Here is a 19,860-nt window from a genome sequence, read left to right as displayed (position 1 = left end):
CTACATCTCAGAGGGAAATCTTGTACTTTTTCCTCCTCTACATTTATCTGCCGGCTGGAGTTACTAGTTACTTTGCAGAATAAGGTTTTACACGCAAAACATACGATAAGCTCATAAAATATGTTGCATTGTTAGAGTTTAAACTCCAACAGTATATGGAGCAGTTAGACCGACAACATTAAAATACTTCTGACAGGTTCATGCTTCAATAATTTAACTCTCTGACAGAATGACGACTTTTTCTTTTCATACTTCAGCACATTTTACTGCTAATACTAAAATTTTATTTTGAGTATTTTTCCGCTACTTTTACTTAAGTAAAGGATATGAGGGCCTTCCCCGGCCTTTCCATCAAACAGATCTTATTCATTCTTCTTCTTCTTATCTTACTCTTGTTATTTTCCCCACCTGTGCCACCAGTTTGTATAACACAGTTTGTAAAACACATCAAAACCCTAAAGGGAAATTCCACCCAAAATAGGACTTTTAGATTCGGTATCGGAATCAGTTTTTGGTTTCAGTATCAGAATCAGTTTTATTGGCTGAGTGAGTTTGCATAAACCATTCATCTTGGTGGTTTTCTCCTGTAGGTCATATTTAACGTTAAAAACACAAAATTATAAAGAAGTAGTATATAAAAAAAATGTAAAAGTAAAGACTTAGGGAATAGGTCTCTTTTAATAAATAAAATAATATTAAAAAATTATGTCTACACTGAAAATAATGATGAATTGACAGTTAGATCCTGAGGAATATAGACCAATTAACAGGGGAAAATATTATTTTGTGTTTAATCATTATTCAACTGACTTTTCTTCTGTTCCCCCCTCATTGTTTTATTTTATTTTACTTTTCTTGTTGTATCCTTGTATGTTTTGTTCCTTTCTATCTCTGTAATTGTTATGCATGAAATCATAATGAAAAAAGAAAAAAAAGTTTTCCACGAAAATCCATGAAACAAGTGGCGTCACGCTGGAATCAAGCAGAATTATCTCACCACATTCAGTTCTTTTACTTAATTTAAGAAAAATAAAAACTTAAGACTGAAAACAACAAGACTAAATGACTCTTCAAAACATATTTATGACGTCACACCCGGATACACACAGCACACACTCTTCCTTTTTACTCCAATACGGTAAAACACTCCTCCCACTTCCCATCAAACAGTCGCAATCCGTCTGCAATACTGTTAAATATTTAAAAGCTACATTTGTCATGACCTGTAATAAAAGATGCATTTCTGCTCCTCCTCCCGCAGTAATCCTCGCTCTCTTTTGTGTCTCTGCAGCAGACGGAGCTTCACGTGATCCGTTACAGATTTCCTCATTTCTACATGGTATAATCCTACTGTATAATTCATCACTTCTACAATTTACACAGCGGGGAGCTTCAGCCGAGCAATGTGATCAGTCAGAGATGGTCTTCAACCGCAATGATGATGATTCCCCACGGCGTCCTGGCTTTTACACAACCGCTACCAATGAACGCATAAACGAGATGACGCTCTTTACTCAGAGAACAACAGTAATGCAGCTGCTGATGCACGACTCCCAAATTTCTGGAGTCGATAGGAGTCGCTGGAATCGACTCCTAGAAACTAAACATATAGGGAGCTACAGTTGAGACCGGTGTGTATGTGGCGAATAAAAGGCAAAGCTGTGGTAACTCTTCCATCAGGGAATAGCCTAAAGCTGATTCACGCAAATGAAGAAATCTGAGAAATAGCAATAATAATTTTGTATGCTTACCAGGAAAACACTCACATACTAATTGTAACAACTGTTTCCTAATTGCCTGTTGACCAATTAGCCATTTTATGTACGCAGGCAAAAAGAATCGTCGGTCAAAAAAGCGGAAATCGACAGATATGGAGAGTTGACTCTGTTGTTCTGAAGCTTATAGGCCCTTGTCACGTCGTCATGGTAACAGCTTCCATATTGGGAAACCGATGCATTACAACTTCCTGTGGCAACTTAATTTTTTTTGCGTCTTATTGACAAACCAATCCAACAAAGACGACAAAAGCAACAAAATTGTAACAGTTACTAGCACCAGATACATAATGTAACAACGTTATGCAAATGAGGTGATGACTGCCAAGAGATGACAGCAGACGAGGAGAGACTGAAGATAAAACTTTGTAATCTTGCAGTCTTTGTACTTCACCATGTTACTTTTGGGCAGGTTGTGGAGCGATCTAGTGAAGGCCAGAGCTGGCAACTGGAAGTCGTAATGCACCTGTTTCTCAATGCGGAAGCGGTTACCATGACGATTGAAATCAAGAAACGAATGCTTTTGGAGTCGAATCTCAACCACGACACCAACATCAGAAACAAAGCACCCATAAACACAGTAAAGACTGTCCTCTACTGTATTATGCCTTTTATATAAGACTTATCAATGCAAATGTACTGACTGAAAAGTTTTCTTCAAAGTAGAAGAAAGTAATAAAAGTATTTCCCGTGGCATAGAAACCATGGCTAACGTTACTTTATTGGCAAGGGCAGAAGTAACAAATTATATTTACTCTCCTTACTGTAACTGAGCAGCTTTTTTGTTTACTTGTACTTTCTTCAGTATTTTTTTAAGTCTTGAATTTTACTATTACTTAAGAATGTTTTGACTGACGAATTATACTTTGCTACATTTGCATCCATTACAGAGTACAATTCCTGTAGGCTTTCCATAAGCACTGCAGCATAAACTCACATAATCGTGAATTGAATCTGCATCAAACGTACGCAAACTAGGGCTGGGCGATATATCGTATAATATTGATATCGTGATATGAGTCTAGATGTCGTCTGGGATGTTGGTTATCGTAATATTGTGAAATAACTTAAATGTCACTTCTTCCTTGTCTTAAAGGCTGCGTTACAGTAAAGTGACACAATTTTCTGAACTTATTAACATGCTCTGGCTGAGTCAAATGAACATTGATTGGCTTTACCTGCTCATCATATCCATATTACTTATTACTGATCACACATTACTGATTACTAATTATCATTACTAATTTAAAAAATTATATTATGTAGTGTGTAAATATCTTATGAAAGCACAAATACTCATCTTCAAAATATTGTCACATTATCGATATCGAGGTATTCAGCCTAAAATATTGTGATATTTGCGCAAACTAATGGAGGAAAGGTTAACCACCTGTAACATTAAATGCTTGAAACATTAAGTTAACTAAATGCTCATATTTATCCCTGATAGTTTTTTTAGCCGCTACATATTTCTTCATTTAGTGACATATATATAAAGAGGTATAAAGACACTTAAAGAGTCTCACAGAACAGACTGACACATGATTCAGGGATAACAGGACAGGCGAACAAGTGGGTCAAGTTATGGGAGAATTTAAGGGCAATAAAACCGCTCTTTTGTTTCAGAAACAGGTAAGATAGGCGTCCCATTAGCTCCATGTTTTATAAGTATGTGGAGAGAAAGAGGTGAGTGCCACGCCCCCTCTGACATCAAGTTACGGTTGCTTTTCATTTGTACTATTTAGTCACGATTCATTCTAATTATGTAATTACACAGCGGATTACAGTAATCCACCCTTCCCCTTCCCCTTCCCCTTCCTCATGCTTCCAGGTCTTTCCACAAGATACTTGCGTTTGAAGATACAACTATTGCTGAGCTGGAAGTCCTTTTCATGTGTGTGATTTCATTCATCTGCGCTCTCTATTGATTTCCAATGTGGACATGTTTGTGTCAGTTTGTGCATTACTTCCCTGTAGGCAAGTTACGTGTTTCTAATAAATATTAACCAACCAATAACATGGGGCATTTGATTTGCCTGAATTTCAAGTGATTTTGCTGACAACTTAAACACACTTTATTCAGCCATTTTTGGGGTGTTCTGTATTAATTTTCTATTGCAGGTGCTTACAGTTTCTTCATGATTTGGTTTATATCGCTTCCAACAACCCAGCAGCAGCATCTGAATGCCGTGGCGAACCAAATGGCTGAGCAATTTGCACCACCCATGCGGTACATAACTAATGCATGACTCACTACATTTCAATTACCCTCTCTATCAGACAGCTGAAAACAGTATGCTGTGAGGACCAGCAGGGTTTTTGGGGTTTAATAAAGGAATACACCGATACCAGAGAGAGATATCAGGCTGCATGTGCTGTCGATCTGTCCTGCACTGTCAGGTGAAGTCCTGTTATCCCTATCATGTGTGCTAGTGTTACTTATGTCGTCGATGGCTCCATCATGGAAGTCCAGTGGAGAATTGGCTGTGTGCAAATAAAGTTTAAATCTCTACCAAGCAGCTAGCAACAGAGAGCTAGCTGAAAAAGCTTGTTGTGGTGTGGCTGTAGATCCAGAAACAGACTCCAAGTAGACTCCAAAACACGAAGAAGAAGAAGAAGAAGAAGAAGAAGAAGAAGAAGAAGAAGAAGAGTCAGCTCAGTTAACCTGAACAAACTGCTAGCTAGCTAACTAGCCAAAAGGCTCATTTAGCAAATATTAACAGGCAACTATATCCGCTACCAATGCTAGCTTACTAGATATGATAGTAGTTTTAGTTTGATAGCAGTTAAAGCTAAAGTTAATGCTAACATGCTAGCTTCTACTACTGTACGTTAGCTAGTGTGCTAATCAGATGTGTTAACAAGACAGTGATGGTTAGCTAGCTAACGAGCTGGCATTATCTAAACACTAAATGATCAGTGATGAAATGATCAGTTCCCAGACAAAAACAGCACAGAAATGAATCATATCTATTCAATTCTGTTGTTGTATGTTTAGAAATACAATCAGCTGTTCACAGAGCTGAGGACCTCCAATATGGCCGCCAGAGGGGGGGTTACATCACCTGAAAGCTCTCTATTGGATATTAAAATGATTCTGATTTTGCAATATGACATCAGAATTCCCCAATACTAAAATCTGAACCAAGTGACATGCAACATGTCAGAAATCAAAGCAGAGTGGTTTGATTTTCTGCTTCTTTCACCCACAAAAGGATGTTGGGTTTCTCTAATGCAGAAAAATAGGATTAAACCTCAATCGTTTTTGTGCAGTGAGCCCAAACTAATGGTCTATATCCATACTGTTAATTAAAAGTAATGGACTGGATCTGTTCTCAGTATTGGCAGACATTAAAAGTTTATGAGTCTAGATAAAGAAGCCGTATCAGTGCATGATTATCAGATTTGGCAGCAGGGAGGTGTAGTGAGAAATTCAACCACAGGACCTGAGCTTAAAACCCCCTAACAACAAGCATCCGCCCTGCTGAAGTGTCCATGAGCAAGACACTGAATCCCTACCAGCTGACCTCTGACCCCTGACCCCAGGAAGAGAAAAGATGCTTACTGCAGGGACTCAGTAGAACATGAAAATACTGTAATTTCACTGTAGCTGCGTAACACCAGTCTCTCACTGCAAAAAAATGGATTTGAATGCAGGTTGACACAGTGAGCGTGTTTACATGCACACTAACCTGGTCACTGGGAATAATCAGGTTATGGCAATAATTTGATTGACGCGTTCACATGCACTTAATGCGATAACAGGGAAAACCCCGGTTTACACGATCCAGTCAAGAGTTGGGTTTCTCTCGTTAAGGAAGTGACGTAAAACTCAAACTTCCCGCCGCTTGTTTTGGATTTTGAATATGGCGGCGCACGTTTTTTGTGTCATTACTTTGTACTGCTTACAGTTGCAAAACAGTTTAACAAACGCTCTCTCTCTCTCTGCCATGTTTACTGCTCCCAGGGACGTTGTTCTCTATCCAGTTACGTTTACGCTCATGCGCAGATGTGAGAAAACGACAGTAATCAGACTAAAGGTAAACATTAATTATAATTTCAAAGACTGGGTAAAAACCTAGCTGTTGTTTATCAGGTTTCTCATGATGTGATAACGCCCTTTATCCAATTAACAAAATCACACTCTGTTGTTTACAGGACCAGTTGAATAATCAGGGAATTGCCTTAGTCGGACTATGATCGCTTTATCATTGAGAAGCCAAAATCTACACAGATACAAACTGCATCTGCTTTTACATAGAGTGTGTAACCTCCAATCAGATTACTGTTAACTAATATTGCTTGGTTTGATCACACATCCACTTCCTAAATAACCTTGAAACCAAAAGCAACACTTTTGTTCCTAAATGATATATCCAACATTTGAAGTCATTGCAATATGACTGCTGGTGTTGAAGAACAGAGTCATTATTCAGTTTATGAGTCATCTGAAGACCTTTGCTGACAAAACACATTTTTAAAAATTTTCAAATACTGACTGGTTGATTTTGAACGTTTTCCAAAATGGATTTACAGTGTTTTGGAGTGAAACCCTTCAGATGCTCCAATGTCAGAAAAAGATATTTCGTCTTATAAGGTCTCAGCAGGGCTTCTCTGCTCCATTATTGGTTATTCCTGGCTCTCCACTCACTGTGGCTGCTGACCTTTGACCTCCTCACTATGGTTGCTTAGGAATTGAAGCTTATTTTTCTATTGCACTCAGTGGACGTTAGTCTGGATAATAAGAGTGTCATCTAATTGTCTAAAATGTAAACAAACCATAATAGTTGCAACAAAGGATACCAATACACATTACCGCAAAATTAGAATAATTAAGCTAAAGTGAGTCTTTGCATGTTTGCTTTCCTCCATCAAAGCCTTTGGAGCAGCTGCTGAACTCACACTCCATAACAAGAGTCATTTCTCTGCTTTGGAAACATTTAGGGGGATTTTGACAGAGAACAGAAGAACTTTGTCTCATTCAAAGCTGAGAGGAATCATGAGTCTGAGGCGGTTGCATAATATGCATCCAAATAAACCGACACACACACACACACACACACACACACACACACACACAATGTTGTGACAATTCAATCTCCATTTCCTGCAAACCAAATGTTACTGAAAAACTTCAGAATATCATGCAGCTAGTATAGATAAAGAGAGAGGAAATCCTGTAGTAACACCAAAAGAGATGAAAAAATATGATTAAATACTATAAGGTTTTTGACAAAGACACAAAAAGCCCCTATAAGACTATTATAGGAATACTGCAATCATATCATAGGAGATAAAAACACCACAAAGTACAATAACATCATATAAACTCAGTATTGAGCAGCACAGACACACTATAGCTCCCTATAGGGATATTATAGGAATATTATAGGAATACCACAGGAGATAAAAATACTATAAATTGCCATAAGACCACTGTAAAGTCACTTTTTAGTGCCGCAGACACACTATATCTCCCTATAGGCATATTATAGGGAATATTATAGTGATTTTTCAGTATGGAGCCTTGAAATGACAGATGCATTTTGCAGCAATAACCTGTAGACAGGGGTGCAGTAAACATAAAACTCACTTTACCCAGCTGTGTTTTTTAGCCTGACATGAACATTTATGACCTCAATTCATAGTATATGGTGTAAATTGTAAGAATAAGGTGTTTTTTAAGGCATACAAGTGATGCTTTTCTCTAACTGATGTGTGCTGTTTGCCTTATGGAGGTCACACTTTCATTCACAGCACCACATCCCAGGATACAGGCTGCTCCAGTAGAGACATTTCGACTGCACTTGTGGGATTAAATCTGGAAACATCACCCAGATAAAAAAAAATAAAATAAAAAATAAAGCCAGGCTATTTGCATCATCTCTGTACCAACATCAAGCCATGATCCAGGCTTTACTTCCCACGGCTTTTGTGTGGCGCTGTGGACACAAAGGGGCGCAGAAGCCGCATGTATCCCGCTGGAACAACAACTCATCCGCTAATTAAGCCTCCTCTCTCCACTTTAACACCTTCTACATTCATACGTTTTGGCCCAAATCGGCTCCGGTCGGCTGTCTCTAATTGACTATCCGCTCGCCCGCTCTCCAAACTGCGCCTCCGTCCTGCATAACCAGCCCCCAACTTTGCGCTCCGCCGTGCCGGAGCGGAGCCCCGGACCTTACCTCGGTGGTTTCCCCGGTTAAAGCGGTCGGGAAGCCGGGGAGGGTGAAGTCTGACAGCCGGGACCGGTAATTCCTGGGGAGCTTTTCCTCTTCTCTCTTTTCTTTTCTTTTCGGGTAACGATGTTTTTGTTTTATTTTTCTTTCCACACACAAAAAAGGCCCGTGCAGCTGCAACTCGCTGCTGGATCGGTCTCCTCCTCCTCCTCCTCCTCCTCACAGCCAGATCGCTGCCATGGGCGGTGACGTCACAGCCACACACACACACACACACACACACAAGCAGATAGACACACACACACCATGTGCTTCTCACACACGCAGAATTCAGAATTTGAATTCAAAACACACCCTCTCTTTCACACACACGCACGCACACTCTCTCTCTCTCTCTCTCTCTCTCTCTCACACACACACACTGACAACAAGAATTTGAATTGAAAACACCCTCTCTCTCTCTCTCTCTCTCTCTCTCTCTCTCTCTCTCTCACACACACACACACACACACATTGACAGGCTTTGACAGACAAACACACACAGAATTCATAATTTGCATTCAAAACACACACATTCACACACTTCCCAGTGCCAATACATGTTTGACTTTGAGTGTGTGTGTTTTATATGTGTGTATTCTACACTTAATATAGTGTATTCATGTGTTGTGTGTATGCTGGATATGTTGAATATCCAGAATATTAATATAAATTGATAAAAAATGGATACCAAAAAAAGGTTTTTAACATTTTGGTTAATATTACTAGAAAGACCCTTACATTTGAAATATTCATAGACATTAAACACACAGACTTTAATTAGATATTTTCAGAGCAGGATATTGTATATATATCAGTATAATGTATAGATAATACTAGCAGGAGTATATTAGCCTCTGCTTTTTTATGCTCACATATATAATGTCATTGGTGGCAGCTGGGAACAGTGAGACAGTATATTATAGCCATAATTTACCCTGAAAATATTGCATCAATACGTTTATGTCAAGTAGGCTATAAATATTTAAAGTTACACTTCAACACTAAATAAAAGACCCAGTAATAATGTTTTATAAAATAATGTTCTGTAAAATGTGTAGTAAGTCCCAATTGAAGTCCTGATTTGGTTTTACTATTGATTTTATGTCTTTTTTTTATGTATATATATATATATCTTTTCCTATTTGAGGTTCTATGAGTATTTCTTTTACTGATTCCAACACTTTGTGTGATTATTTCAGAATTTTACTGATGTCAAATGACAGAAAATGGAACATTTCAGGGTCATGTGATAATATTCACTGTTTCAGAAAAAAAAATCAGAATCTTAATAGTAACTTATTTGCTTTTATTCATAGATTGGAGTTTTAGTTCAACAAACATTTCTCAGAGGCAGAAATAATCTCATTGGTTGAGTTAAACCTCAGTGGGCGGAGCCAAAGAACCACAGCTTTTCTCAGCGCAAGTTAGCTAAATGGCAAAATAAAAAACTCTGGTCAAAATATAAATAAAAATACAAATGTCAGTGACTTCCTTTTTTCATTTACTATTCATGACCATGGCATCATGATGTTGAAGGTCAGCAGCTAGCTAACTAGCTTACCTAGCTAGCTATAGGCTAGTGTGGCTAGTTTGAACTTGAAGGTCAGCTAGCTAACTAGCTAACCTAGATAACTTAGTATGATAGATTGTATTTTTTCAGTTAGCAGCAGAGCACTAGGCTTCATAATATTAGCTTCCTCCTCTCTTACCTCTTGTCTTTTTCACTGAGCTTCACTCTAATGTTACTTAGCCAGAAAAGCTGTGGTTCTTTGGCTCCGCCCACTGAGGTTTAACTCAACCAATCAGATTATTTCTGCCTCCAAAACAGCTTTGTCTCCAAGAAATGTTTGTATTAACTAATCCTCCAATCTGCCGTTTATTGATTTACTTTTGTAAAGCACGTGTAAAGTAGCTCATTTTATTATCATATTGTGTCCTGGGTTTTAATGCTGTTCAGTCCCATCCCATCATCCCTCTCTCCTCTCCACAGTCATGTTGTGAGTGTGGGCCTGCAGCCGGTTGACCTGGCGCTCTGCGGGGGGGCAGCAGACCGGCGCTGTGATTGTCGATGGCCTCGCTGCCTCTGCAGACCCCCCGACAGGGACCGAGGTTAAACATATCGACTGGTTCTGCGCTCGCTCGGCCCCCCGACCGGACAGTAAGTGCAACCCGGATAAAGGCGGGCTCCCAAGATCAGATGGAGGACAGCGTTAACGTGCACTTTATCTCTCTATTTCTGCTTCCCTTCCCTGCAGTCATTTACTCTTCGCTCTACAACACTGACCTGCATCGCCCCTGTGTGTGCAAGCAACACACTCTCTCTCTCTCTCTCTTTCTTTCTCTCTTACACACACACTCAAAAACTCTGTGCTTACATCTTAAAATGTGTGATGTAACACGTGCCATGTGGGGGAAACTGTTATCCACAGTTTATCCCTTACAGTATAATGAGCACATAGTTTTTTGCATGGGTGGCACCGGTGGGAACCAAACTGCAAAATGGAGTTTTATTTATGCAAACAGTTTTAGTTCTACAAACAATTCTCAGGGGCAGAGCTGCTCTCGAGGCAGAAATAATCTCATTGGTTGAGTTAAATCTCAGTGGGCGGAGCCAAAGAACCACAGCTTTTCTGGCTAAGTAACATTAGACTGAAGCCCAGAGAAAAAGACGAGGTAAGAGAGGAGGAAGCTAATATTATGAAGCCTAGCGCTCTGCTGCTAACTGAAAAAAAATGCAATTTAGCCAGGTTAGCCAGGTTAGCTAGGTCTAGCTAGGTTAGCTAGTTAGCCTAGTTGAACTTACAAGTTCAAACTAGCCATACTAACTTTTAGCTATCTTGATAAACTAGTTAGTTAGCTGCTGACCTTCCAAAATCATAACTGATTAAAGTAGTCATTGCCATTTACGTATATTTTCATTTATATTTTGACCAGAGTTCCTTCTTTGCCAGATTTGCCAGTTAGCTAACTGCTCTGAACAGCTGTGGTTCTCTCCAGTGTTGCCGAGTCTCTTCTGAGGAAACTAGCTGTTGGCTGCTCCAAAGGTTGCTATAAGTCATCAGATGATGTCGTACACTGATTTGCCTTCGAATATATTAACTACAGTAGTAGTAGTAGCTTCTGTAGTAGAAGCACTGCGATCATCAGACTTCGACAAGTAAGCAGCGCACCAAATGCTTTGAGAGTCAACACATCAACATTGTTCCCCATTGTCCAAAAAAGAAGCTACATTTGTCGCTAGTTGCTTTTTGAGAGATAAAGTCACCAGGTGGGTCTGAAAATTCAATTAATCTAACAACCAAGTCACCGGTGACTGTGGTTCTTTGGCTCCGCCCACTGAGGTTTAACTCAACCAATCAATTATTTCTATTAGGTACTGTATACGGTCATGCTAATAATGCCTAATTGAATTGAATTAAATGTAATTTAATTGGCCGGGCAGGCAGGCAGGCAGACAGTCAGTCAGTCAGTCAGACAGACAGACAGTCAGTCAGTCAGACAGACAGTCAGTCAGTCAGTCAGACAGACAGACAGACAGTCAGGCAGACAGACAGTCAGACAGACAGACAGACAGTCAGTCAGACAGACAGTCAGTCAGTCAGTCAGACAGGTCCAGCTCTGTTGGTGGAGGTAAAAATAATAACAAGCCTAATAAACATGCCTGATACTTTGCTTCTGAACCTGTAGATCTCAGCATTCAGATGAGCTTTTATCACCATCTGCTGTTTCTTTGATGTCATTACATTTTTTCCACATTGTGCAAAGATGAAGATTACATCATCACATGTGTTTTGTTTCTGTTTTTATGCTTTTTAATCTTTTATATTGCTGTGTTCTATAAACCAGTACAATTTCGTTGGTGTTAATTACACTTGCTTGGACACACACATTAATAACTAAAAATCGTATTGGTTTATGGAGCACAGCAATGTAAAAGATTAAAAATCAGGCTATAAACATAAATATTAAGCATCTATCTATCTGCCTACCTCTCTATTTATCTATCTATCTATCTATCTATCTATCTATCTATTTACTTATTTGTTTGCTGTTTGCTTGTTTGTTTGCTTGTTTGTTTGTTACTCTCCATGTAACTGAAGAGTTTGACTCTGCAGTACAGTTAGTCTGCATTTCATAGATAAAGAAAGAAAGAAAGAAATGTGGCTCCAGTATGGTAAACTCATAACCCAGACACACAACAACAATGTTTCATCCAGTCGTGTGGGAGTTCGGTGACAGAGCAGCAGACTGGACGGTTCATAGTGTTTCATAACAGTTTGGTCTCAGTCTTTTCCAGCTGAGCAGAGTTCAAGTTAATCATTAAGATCCAACATGCAGGTGAACAGCAGGCGGGTCTGAAGGAAAGCAGAGACAAGGATCTGACAAGTCATGCACGCATTTTCATTTCTTCAAGATCATCATTCAATACAGTATTCAAATATCACAGCAAAATGTAGTCTTATAGCCTTTTTTAGCCTTATAGTCTCTATAGGAATATTATTCATATATTTTAGTGTTGTTTTTTTTCATTAGGAACATTATCATTTTGTCAGCTAAGCTACATCCTGTCCTTTAAAAGGCGTCAAGATTTGTTTAATTTGATATGGGAGTCCTTAAATAACAGATATTTCATTTTGGAACCAAATTTTTCGAGAGCACATAAGGACAAAGTGGGCGGTTACTAATGCCGAAAAAACAGAAAACTCAGCCGCATCAAGTCAGAGAAGATTAGGTAGAATTAGACAGGAAATTAAGTGATGTTGCCTTCAAAATAAAAGCATAACATTTCGTCACCTTTGGCTTTGTTTAAAGTTTTAAAGTAAAGGGTTTTCCTTCTGCAAAGTTTGTCGAGTTGAGGAAAAGGAAGATCTGTACTATATTTTATTATTTTTTATTGTTATTATTCCTTATTATAATTTTATTATTATTGCAGGAAATTACGTAACTGAATCTGAAAATTTTGTTTTGAAAATCTCCCTATCAATTTCTGTACGTCTAATTTGAATTTATGGATTAAATCTAGCATTGATGTTCTACCACCATTTCTACTAGAAAATGTCAAATTTGGAATGTTTATAGAAGATAGAAATATATAATTTTTAATGAATAATTTAATTATTTTGGCAAAATATTTCATACACAAATGTAAATATTGCAAAACACAACCCTGTTTAACAGCCTTTAAAAAGGAATTAGTAACATTTTCCAAATCTCTAAAATGTATGAAAAGCATGAATGCCCAAAAATTACACTTTGTATTTGCACAGTATAAAGTAATTTAATCCCTGGAATGTATACATTGTTCTTTTTTTTTTTTTTCCCTTTAATTTACTATTTTTCTCTTTGTTTTGTTTTTGTTTTCTCTATTTCCTTTTGATTATTGTCTTTGACACATATGTACTGTACTCAGCTTACTCTGGTGATATATAAAGAACTGTCATTGCCAATTTGTTGTATATTTGAAGACTAATAAAAAAAAAAAATTCTGTACGTCTCTGAGATTTCGATCCGGGCTTTTATTTTGGAAACCAGATACCGGAAGAGGTGTTGTTTATTCTGGCTGACTTGACACTAGTGTTGAAGTCTTCCCTGTGAAAAACGGAGAAATGTCTGAAGTTAAAGGAGGAGATACTTTATGCTTCTTTGTCAACGGCAAAAAGGCAAGTTTAGCTTTTAAAATATTAACGTTTAATAAGTCTAATAAATCTAATACGTTTGTGTCTTGTAGTTTTAGTGAATGTTAGTTTTTTGATTAACTTTGAGTTTGGGAGGTGGGGGAAATCCTCTCCTCAGCCAGAAACATTGATTTAGGGAATAAATCTCTAATCAGATTAATCAAATTAGTCTCAAATTAGGAATCCTAAACGCCGGGTTTAACGGGTATAAATGTCATTCAGTCTTATTTACAATAGGCTTACTAGCTACAAGAATGTAAAAAAAAACAAAAAAACGGTTTCTTAGCCTATATTAAAAAGAGTTAACGGCTAAGTCAGTTTGTGAATTTTAACATTTCTAATGTTGTCACTACGTTTCGGTTTAGTTTATTTGCACGTTGTAATGATAAAAAACTGATAACTGATAAAACTGATAACTCTGGTTAAAAAATCTATAGTAATCGTATAGAAAGATACTGATATCAGAGAAAAGCTCCAAGTCCCCATAGGAATATTCTAGAGATAGGAAATAAAAAACACCATAAATAAATTATAAGGTCACTATAAACTCAAACTCAAACTCAAACTGTGCTGGTGGAAGAAACTCCCAAGACGCTTTTAAAAAAACTCAATGGAAATTAAATAAAATAATTAGATTTGAAATTAAATAACATTGATGCAGGGAAATTGGGAGGAAGTGTGTGTGTGTGTGTGTGTATGTGAAGCCAGTTGAAAGATAGGTTTTGCATTAACTGGAGTGGAAACCAGACTGTTCATCCCTTAAAAAAAACAAAAAAAAAACATTAACAAACCCAGGGAGGAAGAACAGTTTCATCTCATGGAGGTGGAGAAGTCTTGGAAACACGAACACTAATCCACTAATCCCTTAAAACTACCTTACATTTTCATTAATTTACATTAATTCACCCCTTAATTCATGCAAAATTAGCTGAGGGAGTTATTAATGGAGGAGACCCCATCAAAACCCTCTTCATTCCTGACTGCTTACTTTCTAATATAATGAAAACTTCAGTGAGACAGGAACTTTCCATTAATAACTCATTAATAACCTGTAAACCTGCACAAAAGGCCTGAAAAATAACATAATTAATCCTGAATCTGCTTTCTTTGTCCACACAGGTGACAGAGAGCGATGCAGACCCTGAAACCATGCTGCTGTCCTTCCTCCGACAGAGGAGTATCCTTCAAAAAATCCCCCAAACACGCTTTACATGCAGTTTTATGATCAGTTTGGGTTGTTTATTAAGTCAGTTGAGGTCAAGTTTAGTTGTAAAGAGCTTATAACAAAACAAGTTCATCACAAGGAGCAAAGGACATCCATAGAGATAAAAACCAGAGAAGAATTGAAAGAAATGAGGCCAGAGTGTGTGTGTGTGTGTGTGTGTGTGTGTGTGTGTGTGTGTAGCGTGGTAATCCCATCACACGTTTTCCAGATAAACACACAGCAGTGGCAAAGTTATGGCATTTTCAAAATTTCAGATTTTTAGCAATGCCATATTGCCAAATTTTGCCAAATTGTAAAATGTTTTAGGACTGCAAATGTTTTGGCAAAATTTTAAAATATCATAAAATATCATAAACTTTTTGGAAAAGTCATTACATTTTCAATAATGGGACTATGTTTATCAGTTTTGTCAGATTAAAAGTTAAAGTTGCAGGAGTAATTTAAAAAACAACAAAAAAAAGCATACATTTTACCTATTATTATTATTATTTATTTGAATATTTATCTTGATTATCTTATTTTATGCCTAATTTGCCACATTGTTTTGTATTTTATCTCTTTGTTTTACCTCTGTCTTTTATTTCTGTGAAGCACTTTTTTGATAAGTGCTATGTAAATTAAGTTATTATTATAAAGTTATTACAGTGATGAATGAAGTTGTGGAAAAGTCCTGTAAAAGTCTTAGTTACTGAAGAGTGCCCGGTGGGTTTAGGAGTGTGCAGGTTGCTGTTTGTCTCCTTGACTGGCGCTCCAGTGCGGTTAACTGGAACCAAGTCGGGCTGCGGCGGCGGCGGCTGCGGCGCCTGCACCGTCATGGTGTCCCGCTACCAACCTGCCGCCAAAACCGTCCTGTATCCTTCACCATGAACCGCACGGTCCCCGTCCTCAGCTCTGATTGGCCGAGACACGCTCAGAGCCCTTGAAAAATAGCCAACGAACACAAACTTGTGACTGCATGACAGATCATTTTAATGTTAATACACTAACCAGAAATCCTCAGAAAACCTCTGCTCATGTGTCACAACCGTGTTGTTTATCTATTGTTCAGTGATGTAATACAGCCTCCGGCGGCCATGTTGGAGGTCCTCAGCTCTGTGAATAGCTGATTGTGTTTCAAACGTCTCAGCAGAACTGAATAGACTGGGTGTTTTGGAGTAGAGACAAGACAGTTTACTGTGTCACAGTAACCTACATTTGGAAACAAATCCACCTTATCACACTATTCACTTTTACTGAGAATGTTACTGAATGGATCTACAGACACACCACATTTGTTACCAATGGGTGCAAAGTAGGGCAGAAAATGTAGTTTTTCCAGCCACAGTGGCTGGTGGATTACAAAATACCAGCCACTTTAACCATTTTATTAACCAAATTTGATTTTTAGAAGACAAGAGAACTTGTGAATGATGCCAAAGCAGACGAGCTCGCCAGCCACAGCCCAAATTCACCAGACTGTGGCTGGTGGTGATTTCCCATCAACCTAAGCACTTCTTAACCGTTGTGTGGGAATGGACCAGATAGTAGAGCAGAGTGAAAACTGTCTCATCCCAATCTGGACAGAAAAAAACACGAAAAACAAAAGTAGAGTCCACACACTGAATGCCTAAATCATGTTCTGAGGTGTTGTAGGACGTTGAAACTCAGATCCGCTGACAGTTTCCCTTCACCATGCGGCTCTTCAGCCATTACTCGGCGAACGCCTGCCTGCTGCCGGTCTGCCAGCTTCACGGTGCTGCTGTCACCACAGTGGAGGGAATCGGCAGCACCAAGACCAGGATCCACCCTGTTCAGGTCAGTGCTGGTCTACATGTATGTAGAGTCCAGTATCTTAAAGAAAACTAAATATCTAGGACTTTTCAATGCAATATGGTTTTAATAGGATAAAAACTTGGTAAGAGCGTCATGAGTTTGATTTCTAGAATCAGTTTCAACTTCAATAAATTCAATCATTCCATACAAATTCAGAAAACAGAATTTAAATTCAGTCGTCTGCTGGAACAAATCTCATCACTTTCAATCTGAGTCATTTACACAAACACAAGATTTCAAGTCAAGACTTGAGAAACCTTTTCAAGTCATCAAGTCAGAGTCGAGTCCCAAGTCAGCAGAACCCAAGTCAGGTGTCTCAAGTCTTCTCTTCTTCTCTTATTTCTCACACTGGGAGCTGCAGAGTCACTGACATTGAGCAGCTGCATTGAGAGCAGTTGTGGCTTCAGTGTCTTTCTCATGCAACAGTGTTTCTCATCCATTTTCCACACCCAGATTTTCCCAGCCGGTCAGTCAGGGCAGCTGAACTGGTCATAAGCCTGTTTCTCTAACAGCAGAACAAACACGACTTGACAAAAAGACTATTAACTTTTTGCAAGATAGATAGTTTGGAAGAAAACTGATGAAAACTGACACATTTTTTTGTAGTTGTGGAGTCACTGCCATTTCATATATGGTGGTATTTGTTGTCAAGTTCAACGTTCAATAACAGAGTTGTATGATAATTTGAATGGATCAACAGCCACACCACAACAATCTGTTACAGTCATCTCGTTTTCTAGCCTGGTTGTCGTAGTTTTAGACATTAATTTGACACAGCAAGGTCTCTGCTGGACCTCCATGATGGAGCCAGACGACATGGTGAGGGGGTGACATAACACCCGCTCTGACGGCCATGTTGGAGGTCCTCAGCTCTTGTCAACAGTGGAACAGCTGGCTGTGTTTCAACAGAATTGAACAGACGGTTAATTTCTGTCTGTTTCTGACTGAACTGATCATTTCATCACTGATCCATCTGATTGATTTAGTGTTTAGATAATGTCAGCTTGTTAGCTAGCTAACCATAGTATCTGGTCAGCTAACCATCACTGTCTTGTTGTTAACACATCTGATTAGCACACTAGCTAACGTTAGCTAGTAGCAGCTAGCGTTAGCAGTGGATAGTAGTCGTATGTTAACATTGACATCATACCTATTTAAGAAATGCCCAAGAAAACAAACTTCTAGTTAACTAAAACTACTAGCTAACGTATCTAAGCTAGTGCTGGTAGTGGCTAGTAGTTGCCTAATATGCTAAATTAGCCTTTTGGCTAGCTAGCTAACAGTTTGTTCAGGTTAACTGAGCTGACTCTTCTCAAGCTACAACTCAGAGTGTTTTGGAGTAGAGACTAGGGCTAAAGACAAGACAGTTTACTGTGTCACAGTAACCAAATCCACCTTATCACACTATTCACTTTTACTGAGAACGTTACTGAATGGATCTACAGCCACACCACAACAAGCTGACTCAGCTAGCTCTCTGTTTCTAGCTGCTTCGTACAGATTTAGACTTTATTAACTAACAGACTATTGTCCAATGTTCCTCCATGATGGAGACATGGTTGCTATAAGATTTGTGATGCAACTGCAAAGCCTCTATAAACGCTACGATTATGAATTGTGGAAACAGAACTTGCGGTTGTGTGGTTTTAGATGTTATGGATGTCTTGTTCACAGGAGCGTATAGCGAAGGCTCACGGCTCCCAGTGTGGCTTCTGCACTCCAGGCATGGTGATGTCCATGTACGCTCTGCTGAGGAACAAGCCTCAGCCCAGCGTGGAGGACATCACCGAGGCTCTCGCCGGTACCACGGTCACACACTGAAACACACACACACACACACACAAATGTACACTTTTACATTTTAGAAGGAGGGTTTTCATACAGAGTGGTGTTTTGCCAATATTTGCTGCCGGTGAGAAGTTGGGTAGAAAACAAATCTGACTCCAGTTCCTCTATCTATCTGATGATGGACTTGTCTGTCTTTTAATCTTGTCTGTCTTACCTGTTTTTCAGGTAATTTGTGTCGGTGTACTGGATATCGACCCATTGTTGACGGCTGCAGAACTTTCTGTCAGGTACAAAGTTCAGCTCTTCCACTAAAACAACTTATATAATTCAATAATAATCAACATTCAGACTGCCAGTTATCACAGTTTAATGACCATAATAGCTACTCTGAACTTCATAACTGCTCTGTGTAAATATTGTTGCCCTCATAATACTTGATAATAATACTGGAAGCCAGAGGTGTGACCAAGTCGACTTTGCTCAAGTCCCAAGTCAGTCTCAAGTCTTGAGGTACAAGTCTCAAATCAAGTCCCAAGTCTAAATGTAGAACAGCAAGTCAAGTCAGAACAAATCAAGAGTCCAGTATCAATTTAATATCTTAAAGAAAACTAAATATCTAGGACTTTTCAATGCAATATGGTTTTAATAGGATAAAAACTTGGTAAGAGCATCATGAGTTTGATTTCTATAATCAGTTTCAACTTCAATAAATTCAATCATTCCATACAAATTCAGAAAACAGAATTTAAATTCAGTCGTCCGCTGGAACAAATCTCATCACTTTCAATCTAAGTCATTTACACAAACACAAGATCTCAAGTCAAGACTTTAGAAACCTTTTCAGGTCATCAAAGTACAAGTCAGAGTCAAGTCCCAAGTCACCAGAACCCAAGTCAAGTCAAGTCAAGTCAAGACACAGAGATCACTTGAGGAAAAAAACACTGACAGATATTTTTTCTGTCATTGGAAGTTTACATGTACAGAGGTTTCCGGTAGTGAAGTCACCTGGTTTTGGGTTTTGGACTGAAAATCATAACCTGAAGCTACCTAGTATCCTTTAATAAAGACCATAATTTGTTTTATTTGGGGTCATCAATCCTTTTCTAGTTCACGAACCCCTCAACGGAGACGGATTCTTATGATCCAATGATAAAATCATGAAGTGAGGAGAAATATCATCATTATGCTTAATTGCTGCATGCAGTGTGAAATATCGATGAATAAATCCTCACAGGAGGCCAACTGCTGCCAGGCCAGTGGGAACGGAGGCTGCTGCCTCAACGGGGATGAAGCCACGGATAAACCAGGACATGTGAGTTCAAACCCCTCTTTTCTTTTCTCATCCCTTTTTCTCTTGTTTTTTT

General features: G+C 38.6%; 1 protein-coding gene across 3 annotated transcripts in view; it reads left to right on the top strand.

Annotated features, from left to right (window-relative positions):
- Window positions 1-13,600: 13,600 nt before the first annotated feature.
- aox6 (aldehyde oxidase 6) overlaps window positions 13,601-19,860 on the top strand; it is a 31,932-nt gene continuing 25,672 nt past the window's right edge. For 2 of the 3 annotated variants that reach the window (XM_071910578.2, XM_071910579.2), the window contains exons 1-7: window positions 13,601-13,656; window positions 14,791-14,848; window positions 15,651-15,747; window positions 16,582-16,690; window positions 18,383-18,509; window positions 18,722-18,783; window positions 19,731-19,808. In XM_071910578.2, the coding sequence (XP_071766679.2) occupies window positions 13,603-13,656; window positions 14,791-14,848; window positions 15,651-15,747; window positions 16,582-16,690; window positions 18,383-18,509; window positions 18,722-18,783; window positions 19,731-19,808 (585 nt within the window). In that variant the 5' untranslated portion in view covers window positions 13,601-13,602. Of the gene's footprint in view, window positions 13,657-14,790; window positions 14,849-15,650; window positions 15,748-16,581; window positions 16,691-18,382; window positions 18,510-18,721; window positions 18,784-19,048; window positions 19,052-19,730; window positions 19,809-19,860 lie in introns of all 3 variants that reach the window. The other variant, XM_071910580.2, reaches the window with a different exon arrangement.

Source organism: Centroberyx gerrardi, chromosome 21 (assembly GCF_048128805.1).
Source record: "Centroberyx gerrardi isolate f3 chromosome 21, fCenGer3.hap1.cur.20231027, whole genome shotgun sequence".
NCBI classification, from domain to species: domain Eukaryota; kingdom Metazoa; phylum Chordata; class Actinopteri; order Beryciformes; family Berycidae; genus Centroberyx; species Centroberyx gerrardi.
This window is presented reverse-complemented; position numbering and strand designations above follow the sequence as displayed.